Consider the following 15,588-nt stretch of genomic DNA (forward strand, 5'->3'; position numbering starts at 1 on the left):
AGCCCAAGCCAAATGAATACAATGAGAAAGCATCCTATCCAATAGTGAGAGTAAACCAAAACTCCCATAGATGCCTCCCCAACCATACCTAGACTCTTCCTCTAAGGCGTCTGCCGGGAATCCAGCTAGATCATTGCAAGCCGATCCACTACACCAGGTGAGGTCTCGTGCTGCGGACGTTGGAATGTGGAGTCCAGTCAGATTTCTGTTGGGTTCCCTTTACCTTTCCCATGTTTGAATACAGGCAGACTTGAGTCCAGATACCTTTTCTGCATGTACTCACTGTGTGACCACAGGCAAGCTGCTTACCCTCTTGTTTGTTTGTTTTTTGTTTTTTTTTTTTTGTGAGGAAGATCAGCCCTGAGCTAACATCTGATGCCAATCCTCCTCTTTTTTGCTGAGGAAGATTGGCCCTGGGCTAACATCCGTGCCCATCTTCCTCTACTTTATATGGGATGCCGCCACAGGCTTGACAAGCAGTGTGTCGGTCCGCACCCTGGATCCGAACCTGCAAACCCCGGGCCGCCAAAGCAGAGCGCGCACACTTAACCACTGCTCCACCAGGCTGGCCCCTGCTTAACCCTCTTAGAACTGGTTAAATGAGGACAATACCTACCTTGTAGGATAGATGTAGGATTAAATGAGTATTTGTATATAACACCTAGTACAACAGCTGCACATGGTGGGTGCTCAATGACTAGTACTCTTATAATTTGATTGTGTGTTTTATGAAGAGAGGGATGGGGGAAGATCATTAACACCACCTAGTGTCTTTCAGCCACGAGGGAAAATCCCCAGTAGCCCCAGGCTTGAGCTCTAGCCCTTAAAACACGAGGGATGACTTAGAACCTGAGAACACCATTTGATTGATAATAGTGTACCTCCACCCCCTCCAGGTTGTCAGTCATCTCCTAGTCCTTCCTACCCTGCCTTAGTTCACAGAGGATTTGAGGTGGCTTGTAGGAAATACACAGAATATGATGGTAAAATATAAATAGAACATAAAACACTAGGATAGGGAAAACCTAAATAACACTAGGATAGGGAAAACCTAAATAAGAATTGGAATTACAGACTGGCTAGAAACATTCAACACAAATAAGTAGGTTACCAGTTCCTACATAGATTCCAAAGTCAAGTCAGAAATTTGGTTCTGTACTTCCTCCTGATCAAAATGAAAATGGAAACATAGTCAATTAAAAGTCCTCATTATCAAAAGAAAACATTCCTTCACAAAGATTGTAATCATCTGATGACTTGAACTACATCTTTATGTGAAATGCATTGATAGGTTTCATAAGACTGTTTCTTGAAGCATCTTCCAATGAAGGAAAAGAACAAAATTCCAAAGTGTGACTCCAAGAAGGCTGTCATGGGGAGCACACCAAGCACCTTTTTGATGTCCCAACCCCTAGCAACAAAGGAATAGGTGGACCACGTGCTCTTCCCAGACTCCAACTTTTTCTTCTCAACAGGGCTGAGATCAAGCAGAGCTGGGACTGGGATAGTTGGAGGTTATACGGGTCCTCAATTGCAAAAACACAAAAAGTTCAGGAAACACAGGTCGTTTCTGACTCACGTGATGACAAAATCTGATCTGACCCAGCATGAGGCTATTTTTAGTCCTTTTCTCACAGTGTAAATATTCATACATTTTACTGCAGAAATATCCATGTGTTTGATTAGAGGCTGCTGCCCCAGACCCAGCTGGGGGTGTTATCTAATTTATGGACTTGATACCATATTGCCTTTCTAAAACTGAAAAAATTCTAAATCCCAAAACCTATCTGGTCCCAAAGATTTTGGAAAAGGCACTGTGGACCTCTATTCTCTGATAAACCCCAAGGTGCAGGTACTCTATAGTGTAAGCTTAAAGTACGTCTGCACACCTCAGACATCAAGCCAGTGGTGACTGTTAAATTAAAACCTAATCAGTAGGCAGCCAGCCCACCTCCAAAATCAGACTGTGGCCAAGATGACTTAGTCCAGGTATCCTCCTCATCCAGGCCCTTGGATTCCTACACACCTGGGCCACATTTCATATTTGCAGGAAGGCCAGGATGCACTGTGGCAGTTTTGGGGGGGTTTTGTTGGTGGTGTTTGTGTTTTAGTTCCGCAACAGGCATTTTTCCCATCTCAATGACATACACACGTGTATGTATATATGTATGTGTGTGTGTGATCACTTACACACATGAATGATTCTGAGCCTAGAAATGAATGCTTTGAAAGTATGTTTATTATACATACAAGTCAGTATGGTGAAGTCATGGGGAAATTTCTCACAGCTGCTCTCCCTCATACAGAAGCAGAGAAAGGACCTCACCAGGGGTTCTCAAGGCTGGCTGCACGGTGGAATCACCTGGGAAGCTTTGAAAAGCGCTGCTGCCTGGGCTGCAGCCACTAGAAATGCCAATAATTTGTCTAAAGAGCAACCTAAGCATCCAGCAGTGTCTCTCACTGATAAGAAAAAAAATTATCTAGAGAAGTTAATAATATATAAATTACCAGACCTCTTCTTTGAAAGTCTGATTCATTAAATATGGGTTGCATTGGACACTTTTTTTAAAAACAAAAGTTCAGATGATCCTCATCTCCCAAATTGGGATACACTGTGTTGGAGATGGGAGAAGATAAATTGAATGGAGTGGATAAAGGGTGGGAGGAGGACTGTTTCACAAAAGAGATCATCTTCTGAGTGGATGATCTAACAGGCCACTCAGCCCTGTGCTGAGAGACCCTCTGAGGAATATGGTATTAGATAAAGGAAAGGCAAATCAGCTTTGACTCTTGTGTCAATTCCAAGCGACTAACAGCAACTGCCTCAAGTGCTATCTGGAAAGGATTGTGAGGCAGTGTGCCTGCTCAGTAAGGAAACATGCCACGATCAATTAGCAATGTCTGCCACTCATGGGAAGAGGGCATAGCTGCACGCTTGCCACACATTTGCTGTCTTTCTGAAGAGCCTTTGGCCTTGCTGCTCCTACAGTCCAGGCCCAGCAGTATGGCTCTAAAACGTCATTAACACTCAGCTGTGGAGAGAAGGCTCCTAGATCACTGGTGAAGGGGAGAAATACAAGTTCCCTCCCCACAACCCGACCCACATGTCTCTCCAAGCCCTGTGCTTATCTCTGCTTGGTGAAGAGGCTCTTGAAGGCGTTGTTGTAGTTCTTGTTAAACGCTGTGTAAATCAGGGGGTTGAAGAAAGAATTGGAGTAGCCAAGCCACAAGAATATGCTTTTCCAGATGGGGGGCAGGCTGCAGGCACAGAGGGGGCTGATGAGCTCCGTCAGGAAGAAGGGAATCCAGCACAGCACAAACACGCCAATGAGAATGCCCACCATCATAGCTGCCCGCTTCTCCTTCTGCTCCCGCCACGAGTCTCCGCCTGCCTGAAAGGTCACCGTTGGGCGACGCGCCATGAACACCATCTCAGCCTCATGAGGGGCCTCCTTCACCTTGGAACAAAGGAAATGTGGAATTAAAAAATAAAACATAATGCTGGATGAGTAAAGCAACACGAAGCTACTCCAGTCTTGGCCAACACTTCCCCTCCAGCCTCTTTCAAGGGGCACGTGTACCATAATCCATCAAAAAATATTAGGTGAAAAAGTTCCCGAAACTGTAGGTTAAAATAAGTTCTGAAGGGTCAGGGAGTGAGAGTGGCAGTCCCCACAATGTCAAATAATATGATATAACGTAGGAGGGAGGCAGTGGAGAGCAGGGGCCTTGGTGTCAGACCCAGGCTTGAGTCCCATCTATGAAGCTGGGTGACCAAAGTCCCCTCCTCCCACCATAGGGCCATTGTGGAGGTGAATTGGGAATGTGTGTTGGGTGCCCAGCACAACCCCTGACACATGGACTCACCCATCCTATACTCATGGAGTGTGCTTGGCACTGGGACTAGGACCCTGAATAGAACAGACCCAGGCCTGCCCCTCGCAAAGTTTGCAGCTGGAGACGCAGCCTTGACACGTTAATCTTGTAAGAAATTATATAATTACTGTGCTAAATGGATTCAGTTTAAATTATGGGATAATCTGTATTGCCTAGCTTTAGAAAAATAAACTGTAAATGCCTTTGTAGTAATAATTAGCTACCGTTTAAGGAGCCTCCAGCACACTCTCTGCTCCTACCCTCATCCTTTGGTTAGCTCCAATTTACCTCTCGGGTCTCAGCTTAAAGGCCACCAACCCTCTCAGAGTAGCCTTCCTGACCCTCTAAACTCAGTCACGTCTCCCTGTTTGGTACCATGTTCTCCTCTTCCTTAGCAATTTGTGTCATTATGGGTGTTATAGCTGGCTCCTCTCTGGTCCAAGCTGGGCATGGGCAGGGACTGTGTCTTCCTTGTACACTGCCTGCCCAGGAAACAGCTGCCAAATTAACGATTGATCCTTGCAACAGAACGCTCCACATCTGCATTTTCCTTCCATCCTGGAATGCTGTCAGTAAGGCCACAGATGCTGGAGGCAAGAGGCTTCTAGGCAAGGATTGTGTCTAGTTTTTCTCCCAGACGCAATGGAAAGCAACTGTCAGAACAGCCACACGACCATGGGGCACTTTACAGTGTCCACAGCACATTCCCTTGTCTTCTGTCACTTGGGTCAGGACGGCCAAGCTAAGGGGGTGGAGCAGTTCCCAGGTGGCCTGACTCCTGAAAGCCCAGGACTCCTCACTCAGCACCACCTTCAAATTCTGTGTCTTCTGCTACTTCCCCCACCACCTCTGGCTCCAGTTATTTGGAAAATCACTAAATCAGCCTGAAAACAGACCATGGAGATGTGGACAAAGAAGATTCCTTTCCTTTGCGAGTATATACCCGCATCCTCTCGCCTACCACTTGGAGAGACAGAATGGAAAGGCAAGTGATTCCAGCAAGAGAACAAACAGCATTTCCCTCCTCCCTGCCCACGCCCCGCCCACCCCGTAAAGGCCTGGCTTGGCAGACACGCACCCTCTGGGGGCCAGCCAGAGCCCCTCTTTCATGAGCCGTTCCGAGGTTTCCCAGTCCTCCCACAGGCAGGTGGGAGCTGCATGTCCCCTTTCCCCTTTAGAAGAGACAGTACGACCAATTCCCTCATAGTAGACCATCATCAAGTCACCAGAGAAAGGCTGAGCCATAAAACATGGCCTCCTGAAATCACCCCGTGAATATTTAGCCGTCTGTTGTCAGGAGAGAAAAATACTATCAGAGCATGAGAGGAAGTGGAAGGAGATTTGTTTGTTTTCCTCCCACTAAGCTCATTCATGGGCACTTTTCCAGCTATTTCTCTGCTGACCTAAATGGCCTCCCAGGCTATGAGTTCCTCCACTGGGTAATATAAATTCTAAATCCTTGTTAAGCTATTGAAGTAAAGAAATGGGGCAAATTCAGTTCTAAGGAATCCTGGGGGAGGAGAAATAGAGAAAGTAATTCCTCTGATTAAACAGGTTTAAAACACCTCCAGCCTCCCCGACTTGTAGCATTTAGCAGAGTCCACCTTTGCTCCACCAAGGGGTCTGTTTGCTAGAAGCCTGTGTTCACTGATCTTCACCTGAGCCTGCTATGCCCTGTGCACAGTCATGCTGGAAGACAATGGAATCTTTCCAGAAACAGACTCAAAGAAAAAGTCAATCAGGGATGATCCTGGTTTGCTAGGAGACTGATTAGTTTGGCTTTTTTCGTTTGAAATGTGATACCCAATAGAAAACCAAAAGACACTAAGAATTCCGGAGAAGCTACTATAAAACAGACACTGTGCTAAACGCTTAGAATGGATGACTTTAAGTCACCCTCACACCAAACCTTTGAGGTGTTGTTATCATCTCCATTTTACAGTTGAGAAAACACTCTGAGAGGCTAAATACCATATCCAAGGTCACACAGTCACTTATTGTTGGAGCTGGAAGTCAAACTTGAGTATTTTGAACTAGAGACCACACTCTTAACCCCTGCTTGTTATTCTGCACCTTTAGTAAAAGTGATTGATCTGAATAGGTTCCCATAGAACCTATTTTAAGGATCATATCTATACTTGGGATGCTTTTAAAATGGACATCTGTGGCTTCTTGGGCAATTTCTAGGGCCTCCAGCAACCAGCTCTAGGGCCATCCCTGAGCTTCTCCATCTTTCCTCTTTGGTTTCTCTCTCCTCAGCTTCTTCACCATGACTTCCCTGTACACTTGTCTGAAGACAGACCATTCAGGCCTAAGAGGCCTGTGACCCTGAGTTAGAATCCGCTAATCTGAAGGCAAGAATACAGACTGTGGAATGCACACAACCAGTAGCACCTGGCACTTTTGGGGCCTGCTGTAAGAGGAAAGGTGATCTGAATACACAGAAGTTTGGAGACATCAAATGCCATGGCCAAGGCCACACAAGCAGGGAAAAGCAGAACCAAGGTGCCTGCCCAGTCTGTCTGGTTCCAGATCTATATGGTTTCTTTCTGCCACACTGAGACATGACCTAAAAGATGGGTTTACCTAAATATCCCCATAGAATCTGAGACTTTTCCATCTAAAATTAAGGACCAAATCTGCCAGACAATCTATGCTCACACATTTATTAATTACCTGTCTGTATAGGGACTATGTACTTATTACTTATTTCCCAGTAAGTCCCAATTTCAAATATTGTGTCCCACTGTTCCCGTAAGTACTCTGATATCATGGATTCTAAGTCATCATTCAGAATATTGTGTCATGACCAACACTCCAGGAGGGCAGTGACCATGAGTGTCCTGTCCACTAAAAAATCCCCAGGACCCAATGTAATGTACGGTATATAGTGAAAACTCAATAAATATTTATTGAATAAATACATGATTGGAGGAGACAGTTCTCTTGCACGTCTCTTGTGTTGCTGCACATCTTGCTGGCAAAGACACTGACACCCCTTGATTTGGACAGCTTGTCGAGGATGTTTGTAAGGCAAACAGCCTGGGAAGACAGAGATAGTGTCTCCCAGTGGAAAAGAGGGCAGGTTTGCTTGCGACCCGTTATAAAAGATTCAGGTTTCCTAAGAGCGGAAGGCAGGTTTATTTATTGTCTAACACTGGTCAACACAGACTTGAGTTCCCTAATCTGAGAGTTCCTCTACTGTGACGCAAATCCATCTGGGCCACTGTGTCACTCCCATGGGACTGTGAGGGAAAGGGGAACCAATGCAGACATTAAGCTCATGCTGCCTGTGTGCCACGAGTAATAAAAGTCTTTTGACTCGGATCCAGAAGTCTCCAGTCTTCTGCCAGCATCCAGTAAACTGTGGCAGGCTGACTTTTTAGTTTGCAAGCAGGGTAAAATCTCAGACCTTCACAGTTCTTGACAGCTGTCCAGTACTTGGCTAGCTGGTTCCACACACTATCTTACTCACTTATAGCAGCAACCAATAAGGAAGGAAACCAAGGCTCAGAGCAAGTTAGTGATTAGATAGGATTCCAATCTGAACCCCCATTTCCACAACCCTAACCATGAAAAACCTTATTTGTATTGTAGGCTTACAGTGAGGATTACAATGAGACAATAGTACATACCCCAGTAGGACCTCATAAATGTCAGCTTCATGTCCCCTTGTCCCTTCCCTCTCTTCTAATAAAAAAAAATTCCAGCTGCCACAGAAAGAGTCCACAAACATTTGTAATCCTCTAACATTGTCAGATAAACATCCTAATAAGAAATAGAAAAGGAAAGCAGAAAGAAGAAAGATGGTTCCTAATCACTTGGGAACCTTCCAGTTTGCACTGTGGCCACACGGGTCAGGCATCCAGTGTGGCAAGACTCTTTACATGGCTGGTATTGAGGCAACCACACTAACCCTAGTGACTAGTGAAGCCCTACAACATCTGAGAGACGGGGGACATGGAGAGCTTTCCAGTTTTGCTTGAAGGCAATCTGGATTGTAACTGGAATTCCCCATTTCTAACCAGAGTTCAGCAGGTTAGGACTTAGAGCACCGGGCCCTCCATTCTCTCTGCCCAAGATTTACTGAGATAACCAAGCTCTAAGTCGCATTTCTTGAAGGCACTTGAAAGAGATAACTAACCAAAATAGCCCCTCAAAGTAAACAGAAGCTGTCTAGCTTGTCTGACAAACTAGAATAGGAAATTTTCTCAGTTGCTTCTCTTGTGCAAGAGAAGCTAAGAAAATAAATCAAGGAAGTCTTCTTGTAAAAAATGAAAGCAGATCACTGCTAGGCTTGAAGAAAATGAACTTTCCCTTCAGTGTAATTATATACCCAACAGAGTAGAGTTTTGCTAAGTTTTGGAGTATGATTATAACATAAGGTACAATTGCTATCATTCTTATATTTGGAAACATGGATTTTTGCGGGGAGTTTAGTCACCCTGGAATGGCTAAGAACTCACTGGAGTTAATGCTGAGAAGGGGAAAATGTAATCGAGTGTGTTCAAGTTAGGCTACATTTGTGTTTTCAGCTCTACTATCATCTGATCTAAAGTCATCCCCCTTTATGAGTGGATGCCAACCGAAGGTCCTCTGTTGAAGCAAGAGTTCTTGCCCTGAGGTCCCTGCACTCCCAGACCAGAGATTCATGGCGCAGGGGGAGGGTGTAATGGAGAGAGGGGACATTTTGCCTTTTGCACATGCATTGTCCAGCCTCTGTTCTGATATGCCCCCTAGGGGACCCTGCCTACCCTGACGACTGCCGTCCTGCCTCAGAGAGTCCCAGTTACTACTGCACTACTGAGGGTTCCATCCCTCAGGAGAGCCAGAGGGGAGGAAAGGCTGAGCATCACTCTCCAGAGATGGGCCTCAGGGAGTGCCCAAGGCAAATTGAGTGAGAAAGCACCTACATACCTGTCTAGGCAGCAAGTTTTCTTTGATTTGCAAGGAATTCTGTGACCTACCAAAAGGTTAAGAACTGTGAAATTTGGATCTCATTCTTCCACTGAGAAGCTCAGTCTTCTCCAAGAACTACACCGACTTAAGAAGTAGCCTGTTGCAAGGCCCTGGGTGAAAATACACGGTCCCTGAACTGTACTTATCTACATCCCTCTTCGTTTCTCATTCTCCCCCTCCACCACTCCCCAAAACTCCACTCAGAGAGAAAAGAGAAATGAAGTGGAGATAAAGAGGCAGAATGAACGTAATGATGTAAGGAGAACAAGGGAGAAGTTTATAGAGAGGGGAAGCCCAGGGATATTTCTGAAGGTTTAGAAAAAACGCTCCTTGGTGCACCCAAGAACTTCTGGAAACTCTCAATTAGGTGCCAATCTTAAAAGAATCAAACCATAAGGCAGATGTTTTGTTACCACTGATACAATTTGATTCATAAAATTTACTTCTCTAAAATTAAAATAACCTCGCAGTCTGGCATGGGAATGTGTTTGCACCCACAGTTCTTTTTATAGACAGAATCAAAGCGAGGGTGGTGATTTTCCACCCTCTTCCCATAGCTGAGCTCTGACTGAACCCGGGTCCCAAATGTGGTTCCCTCCACAAACCCACCAGCTGCTTTTAGTCTTTGGGGTGGTCCAGATGACAACTAAACATTGGACAAGTGACAAAAACATAAAGCGCTCTGTACAGATTTCAGGTCGCTCAGGGCTTACGTCCTCTATGCTTCAAACACACAAACTTGTTAGTGTTAATAAAGAGAGTTGGCTTAGAGAGCCAAATATTTTGTACATAACATTATCTAAAACTCAGATCCAAGTTGTCACAAACCCTACAGCTCAATACAACACATTTATTTTGCCCTCTACAGTTTACAAAGTGCTTTCCCGTACACTATTCAGTCTTTCAGGACCATTGTTCCCTGGGCAGACTTATAGCAGAGCACCTATAATATAGACTTCATTGCATTTATAATTCTATAATTGTGGTCTATTAAAATGAATCCCTTGTGAGCAGAGACCTTGCTTGCCCATTCTTTGAAACCTCAGAGGCCACCACATTGCCTGATAGATATAGCGCAGTAAAAGTCAGTCAGGTAATGTTGAACACCATCTGCCTGTCTTATTGGGTGATTTAAAAAATGTCCACAGGTTCACTGACACTTCTCCCAAAGGTGGAGCCTAATTCCCCTTCCCTTGAGTGTGGGCGGGAGTTAGAGACTCACTTCTAGTGACTAGAATACAGGGGATGTGGTCCTATGGAACTTCTGAGACTAGATCATAGAAGGCATTGCAGTTTCCTCCTTTCTTCACTCTCTTGGAGTAGGGGAAGCCAGCCGCCATGTTTTGATAACACTCAAGCAGCCCCGTAGGGACCCCCTGCTAACAGCCATGTGAGTGAGCTGTTCTGGAAGCAGAGTCTCCAGCCCCAGTCCAGCCTTTGAATAACTGCTGCCCCATCCAACATCTTGGCCACAACCACAAGAGCCCTTGGGCCAGAACCACCCAGCTAAGCTGTTCCCAGTGCCTGACCACAGAAACCACAGAGTTAATACGTGCTTGTTGTTTTAAGCCACTCAACTTTGGGGTAATTTGTTACACAAGCAATAAATAACTAATCCACCTACGATGGTGAGTAATAGCAGTAAGAGGAATAAAATAATAATTTATTATTTATAAGAGGAATATAAAAAATAATACAGCAGCTATCATTTATGGCTTACTATTTTAGATACTCCACACACACTATTATCTCATTCACTCTTCACAAGAATATTATGAAGCAGATGGCAATATTTCCATTTTACCTATGGGGAAATACAGACTTAGATTAAGTCACTTGGCTAAAGTGCTAATGAGTGGTACAAAAAGAATTGAAATCCAGGCCTCCTTGTTTCCAAATCCCATGCTCTTAACCACTGTGCACACTGTCTCCCAACACATGTTTATTGATGGAGTGAATGATTGAAGGGTATCAACCACGCATTAGGACATTTACGAGCCCCAGGCATCATTGCCTCTGTGGGCCCCTTCCTCCATTAAAAAATATTAAAAATTATATTTTATGACCATAACATTGTGAAGACTAATATAATTGAAGCTGGGTTCATTATTATAGATTCATTACTATTATATTCATTTCTCCTATTTTAAAAGAGATTAAAATTAAACCATTTCCCTGGGCCTCTAAAAGTATTGTTGCTCTTGGTAATGTGCCTATCGTGCCTAATGAATAAATAGGCCCTGGTATCAACTTGTGTACAGCAATCAAACAATTGAAAAGAAAAAAAATTTTGATGTCACATTTTAAAAGCCAAGTAAAGAATCTCTATTGACTTTGCTTTTTTCTTCTTCTAACCAGTAAAGGGCACAGGGCAGTAGGAAATAATCATAACCCACGGGGGTTGCTTTGGAGGGAGCAGACTATACTGTGTACACGGTGGCGCGTCTATGAGGTTGAAAAGAAGGATGGCAGGGCAGGAATTAGTCCTGCCTCCTGCAAGAAGCTGGCGGTGCCTCTGGCTCAGCTGTGTTCAGCTCTCCTGGAAAGGAGAGTTCATGTGCCTAGTTTTGAGAGCCTGCTCCCCATGATCCCCCTTGACCGGGAAATGACTGCCTCACTCCTGTGAAGGTTGAGATGCTTATGAGCAGTGGGACAGTGCTCAGAAGTCAAGTTCCTGGAGACAGCATGGAGTCATGAAAAAGTAATAGAAAGAACAGTGACTGTAGATCTGGTACAAACCTCAGCCTCTCCACCCAATACCTGCGTGGTCTTAGACGAACTAACTTTGTGGCACCTTAGTTTTACCATCTGCAAAATGAGGGCTGTGTGGCAAAGACAGTGCTCACCAAATATCCACACACTCCCCTCGATTTCACAGCCAGTGGCCGGCCAAGGGACTGTGAACAGCAGTGACATGTTACTTCAGCGTAAGGCAGTTAAAAGCTGCCGTATCTCCACATATCTCTTCCCCTCCCACAGCAACCTGGGAAGGCATATGTTCAAGACAACATAGCTAAAAGATGAGAAGTGGCCCCGATCCATGAGTTACTGCCTGGAGGAGAGCTATGCAGGAGGGCTGTCAGACCCACATGGAGCTGGAGAGAGAGTGACAGAAACAGTTAGTTTGGGGGTTATATGTTACTGAGTATATCTTAGTTTATCCTGACTAATAGATACTGTAATGCCAACTTGGCTGGATCACAAGGATTAAATGAAAGGAGGAATGTAAAGCATCAGAACAGTGCCTGGAAGGGAACTCACCCAGGAAACATTTATTTCCTTCTCTACTTTCAAAAATTGCATTTTGCCCCAAAGAATTAATCACTGTCCAGGAACTGTTACAGATCCCTTTCTGATAATATTTTAGTGTTGGGACTTAGGGACAGAATTCTGAAAAAGATGAAGGATGTACACAGCCTTGTCACCAGAGGCTGCAGACTTCAGAAGAGCTTCTGTCACCCACAGAAAGCAGTACAGACACTTTGCAGGATCTAAATTCAACTCAACTCATTTCCTCTAGAGTGCAGAAAAAAGCAGGTGGGGGGAGGGTAGAGAGACAGCATTCCTGGCATATTATTTTAAATTTTTGTTTGGATGTCTTGTGGCCAGAAAGCTTGCAAATGCTGACTCAGCAACCCAGGAGTTTGCGTGAAGGCTTGCTGGAGCCCAAGGAAGCAGGTTGCTCTTGAACAGCATCTCATCTACAGTCTCAGCATCATATGATTGAAGACTTGTAGCGATGATTTAGACCAATACTGTGTGTTAAAGAAGAGAACTTACAGCCCAAAGTGGAGAAGGGGATTGCTCCAGGTCACACTGCCAGCGAGTGGATGAATCACAACACTGCCCTCCCTCCCAGAGCTCTTTTTCCCCACCAATGGCCACCCCAGATTGGCCAGGCTCCCATGCGGTCACATCTTCTTTGTATCACCTGCCTGAATGGGGCCTGTCAAATTGAACACTAAACTCAGGCTTGGTGAGCCTTTCTTGGCATCCACTTGACCGTGATTTCTCTGGGTGCACATCGGATTGATGTAGCTATTAAAAGTCAGCCCCACCTCGGCAATCCAACAGAAAAACTATAATCACCAGACATTTCCAAGGGACCTTTCAAAGAACATCACTAATTCTCAATAAAGCTCTCCCCTACCAACAGTTTCCAATTATAGTCTTGACGTTCCTATTTTATGCTACAAAATTCCTCTGCCATTTAACGAAGGGGAAAAAAACACTGCTTTTAAAATACATATATTTCAGTAGGCTAAGTACCTGAGTTAACTTTCCAAAATTAAAACAAAACTAACAAAAAACTTAACCCTGTCTTTCATTTCCCCCCTCACGCACTCTATGGTATTTGGAAAGGGGCATAAGTCCTGTTATTCTCCAGGAGAGTGAGCCTGAGAGCCGCCCCCCGCCCAACAACAGGGAAAGTTTGGGGCTTCTAGGCTGAGGAGGGAGCTGACATCTATTAGGGCTTGGCCCAAAGGCACAAAGCTCCCATTCTAAATACAACCAGAGAAGTTCTGCCAAATGCAGGTCCTCCATCTCATTGATTTCCAGGGTTATCTTCAAGCCTACTGTAGATTGCCAGGCAATATTGATCTCCTAACTCCTGCCAGCTCTGCCACCCCTGTGTGCCAGGCACTGTGCTAGATGCTTCACATTCTTCATCTCATGTACTCCTCACCAAGAGCCCCAAGAAGCAGGAATTAACTTGTTTAAAGATGAGGAACCGAGGCCCACAGAGACTAAGCAGTTGGCCCAATGTCACGAGCTAGGATTTGAACCCACGGGTCTATCTCGTTCCAAAGTCCCTAGAGGAGGCACTGAGGTTGGAATAGTGAAAGGAAAGTGACACTGGACTGTGTTTATCCTCACTTCTCCCTTGGCAGGGAGCTGGCCCATAGAGTTGGGGAATATAGTCTCTGGAGTACAGAGGATGGACTAGGGTGCGGTGGAGACAGAAAATAAGGTGTGCATGCTCACAGGAATTTCCTCATCTGCGGGATGAATTCGGGCTTACCTCAGTCCCGCTCGGTCTAGCCGGGGCCAGGAAGTTGGTGGCGGAAGAACTCACACGGACACAATCACTCCAGGGGAAAAGCAACAGAGGGCGCAGTGGATCAGACGTGCCCTCACCGCAGCCGACAAACGCTGCCCCTGCCAACCCTCTTCAGCCCCGTCGTTCAGCGGTGCCAGCTCCAGCCCTAGCGTGCAGGTGGCGAAACCCCTTCCCCTGGACGCATCAGGTACGCAGATGGCGAGCCCTCCACGTGCTGCGCCAAGTGCAGGTGATGCGCCCCTCTGTGTGCACTTCGGGAGAGCAGATGGCAAACTATCCGTGCGCTCCAGGTGCGCTGCCGGCCAAACTTTTCGCGCGCTCCCCAGGTGTGCAAGCTTCCGCCACCAACTCCCTTTCTCCAAGCTTCGTCCTCCACCAGCGACCCCCTTTCCCAAGCTCCCATTCCGCCGTCCGCCCCTCACCTGCACGGTTGTGGGCACCGGCAGCACAGCCCTGCGGCGGCGGCCGAAGCGAAACTTGGCCGCCTTGTAGATCTTCCAGTAGACAAATAGCACTACGCCGAGCGGCAGGTAGAAGGCGCCACAGGTGGAGAAGACGGCATAGGAGGGTTCCTGGCTCACCTGGCAGCGCTGGAGCCGAGCGTCGTATGCCTCACCCCAGCCAAAGAGCAGTGGCGCGAGGGCGATGAGCGCGGAGAGCGCCCAGGTGAGCGCGATCATGAGCGCCGAGGCGCGGCGGCGGGTGCGCAGCGTGTACTGCAGGTGGCGCGTGATGGTCCAGTAGCGGTCCAGGGCGATGGCCGCCACGTTCCAGATGCTGGCGGTGCAGCACAGCACGTCGAAGGAGATCCACACGTGGCACAGGCTCCTGCCCAGCCACCAACGTCGCCCGGCCGACAGCTCGCTCACCAGGCTCAGTGGCATCACCAGCGCTGCCACTAGCACGTCTGACACGGCCGTCGAGGCCACCAAGTTATGCGGCACACGATGGAAGGCACGGACGCGCAGGATGGTGACCAGAACCAGCAGGTTCCACAGGAAAGTGGCCGCGATCAGCAGCACCAGCAGCGTCACCACCAGCACCGTGAACACCGAGAGGGGCGGCTCTCGGCCGGGCAGGGCAGCGCCGCCTGGGGTGGACCTGACGACCCCGCCGGGGCTTGGGCTGCTGTTGCAGGCCTCGGGTCCGGCGGGAAGGGCGACACCGGTGGCGGCCACCGAAAGGTTAGCTGCTTCCATAGCTCCGCGGCGCGCCGGCTCCCGGCTCCCAGGCAGGGGGCGCAGGCGCAGCCCCGGGTCTCGGCGAGGACCAGGCGGGTGGGGTCGTGGGAGGGGGCACTGCGTGTCCGAGGAGGACAGAGAGGAGTCCAGGTCGCCCTACCCTGCTCCCTCCTTGGCCCGCAGCCCCACTTTGTGCCTCTGCCTGGAGCCTTCGTGGACCTCTTTTCCAGTGGAGGAAAAATAGAGAGTGGGACCCCTCAGGAGTCCAGCTCCGCTCGGCGCGCCGGTCCCACCCACCTCGCCTCGCCGTCCCCGGGGCAATGGGCTGTCGTGGGGCTGGGAATCCCAGAGCGCAGCCGAGTGTCCGCGCAGGGGCGGGCTTGGACAGTTGCCCCCCACTCCCACCTCCACCCCGGCGGCAGTGTGGGCGGGGGCGGGGGTGGCCTGGAGAACCTGCGGACAGAAGCCAGGCCTTCGCGCGGTCGGGCGGCTCCCCCCGCCTCCTCCGTG

General features: G+C 47.5%; 1 protein-coding gene across 1 annotated transcript; it reads right to left on the minus strand.

The window, feature by feature from the left end:
• Window positions 1–2,246: 2,246 nt before the first annotated feature.
• Window positions 2,247–15,144, minus strand: LOC131410661 (5-hydroxytryptamine receptor 5B). The gene is made up of 2 exons (XM_058548837.1): window positions 14,320–15,144; window positions 2,247–3,458 (listed from the first exon to the last, which is right to left on the minus strand). Exons 1-2 carry the CDS (start codon window positions 15,094–15,096, stop codon window positions 3,126–3,128), a joined length of 1,110 nt encoding a protein of 369 aa, XP_058404820.1. The 5' UTR covers window positions 15,097–15,144; the 3' UTR covers window positions 2,247–3,125.
• Between the last annotated feature and the right edge of the window lie 444 nt (window positions 15,145–15,588).

Source organism: Diceros bicornis, chromosome 10 (genome assembly GCF_020826845.1).
Source record: "Diceros bicornis minor isolate mBicDic1 chromosome 10, mDicBic1.mat.cur, whole genome shotgun sequence".
In the NCBI taxonomy this organism is placed as follows: Eukaryota; Metazoa; Chordata; class Mammalia; order Perissodactyla; family Rhinocerotidae; genus Diceros; species Diceros bicornis.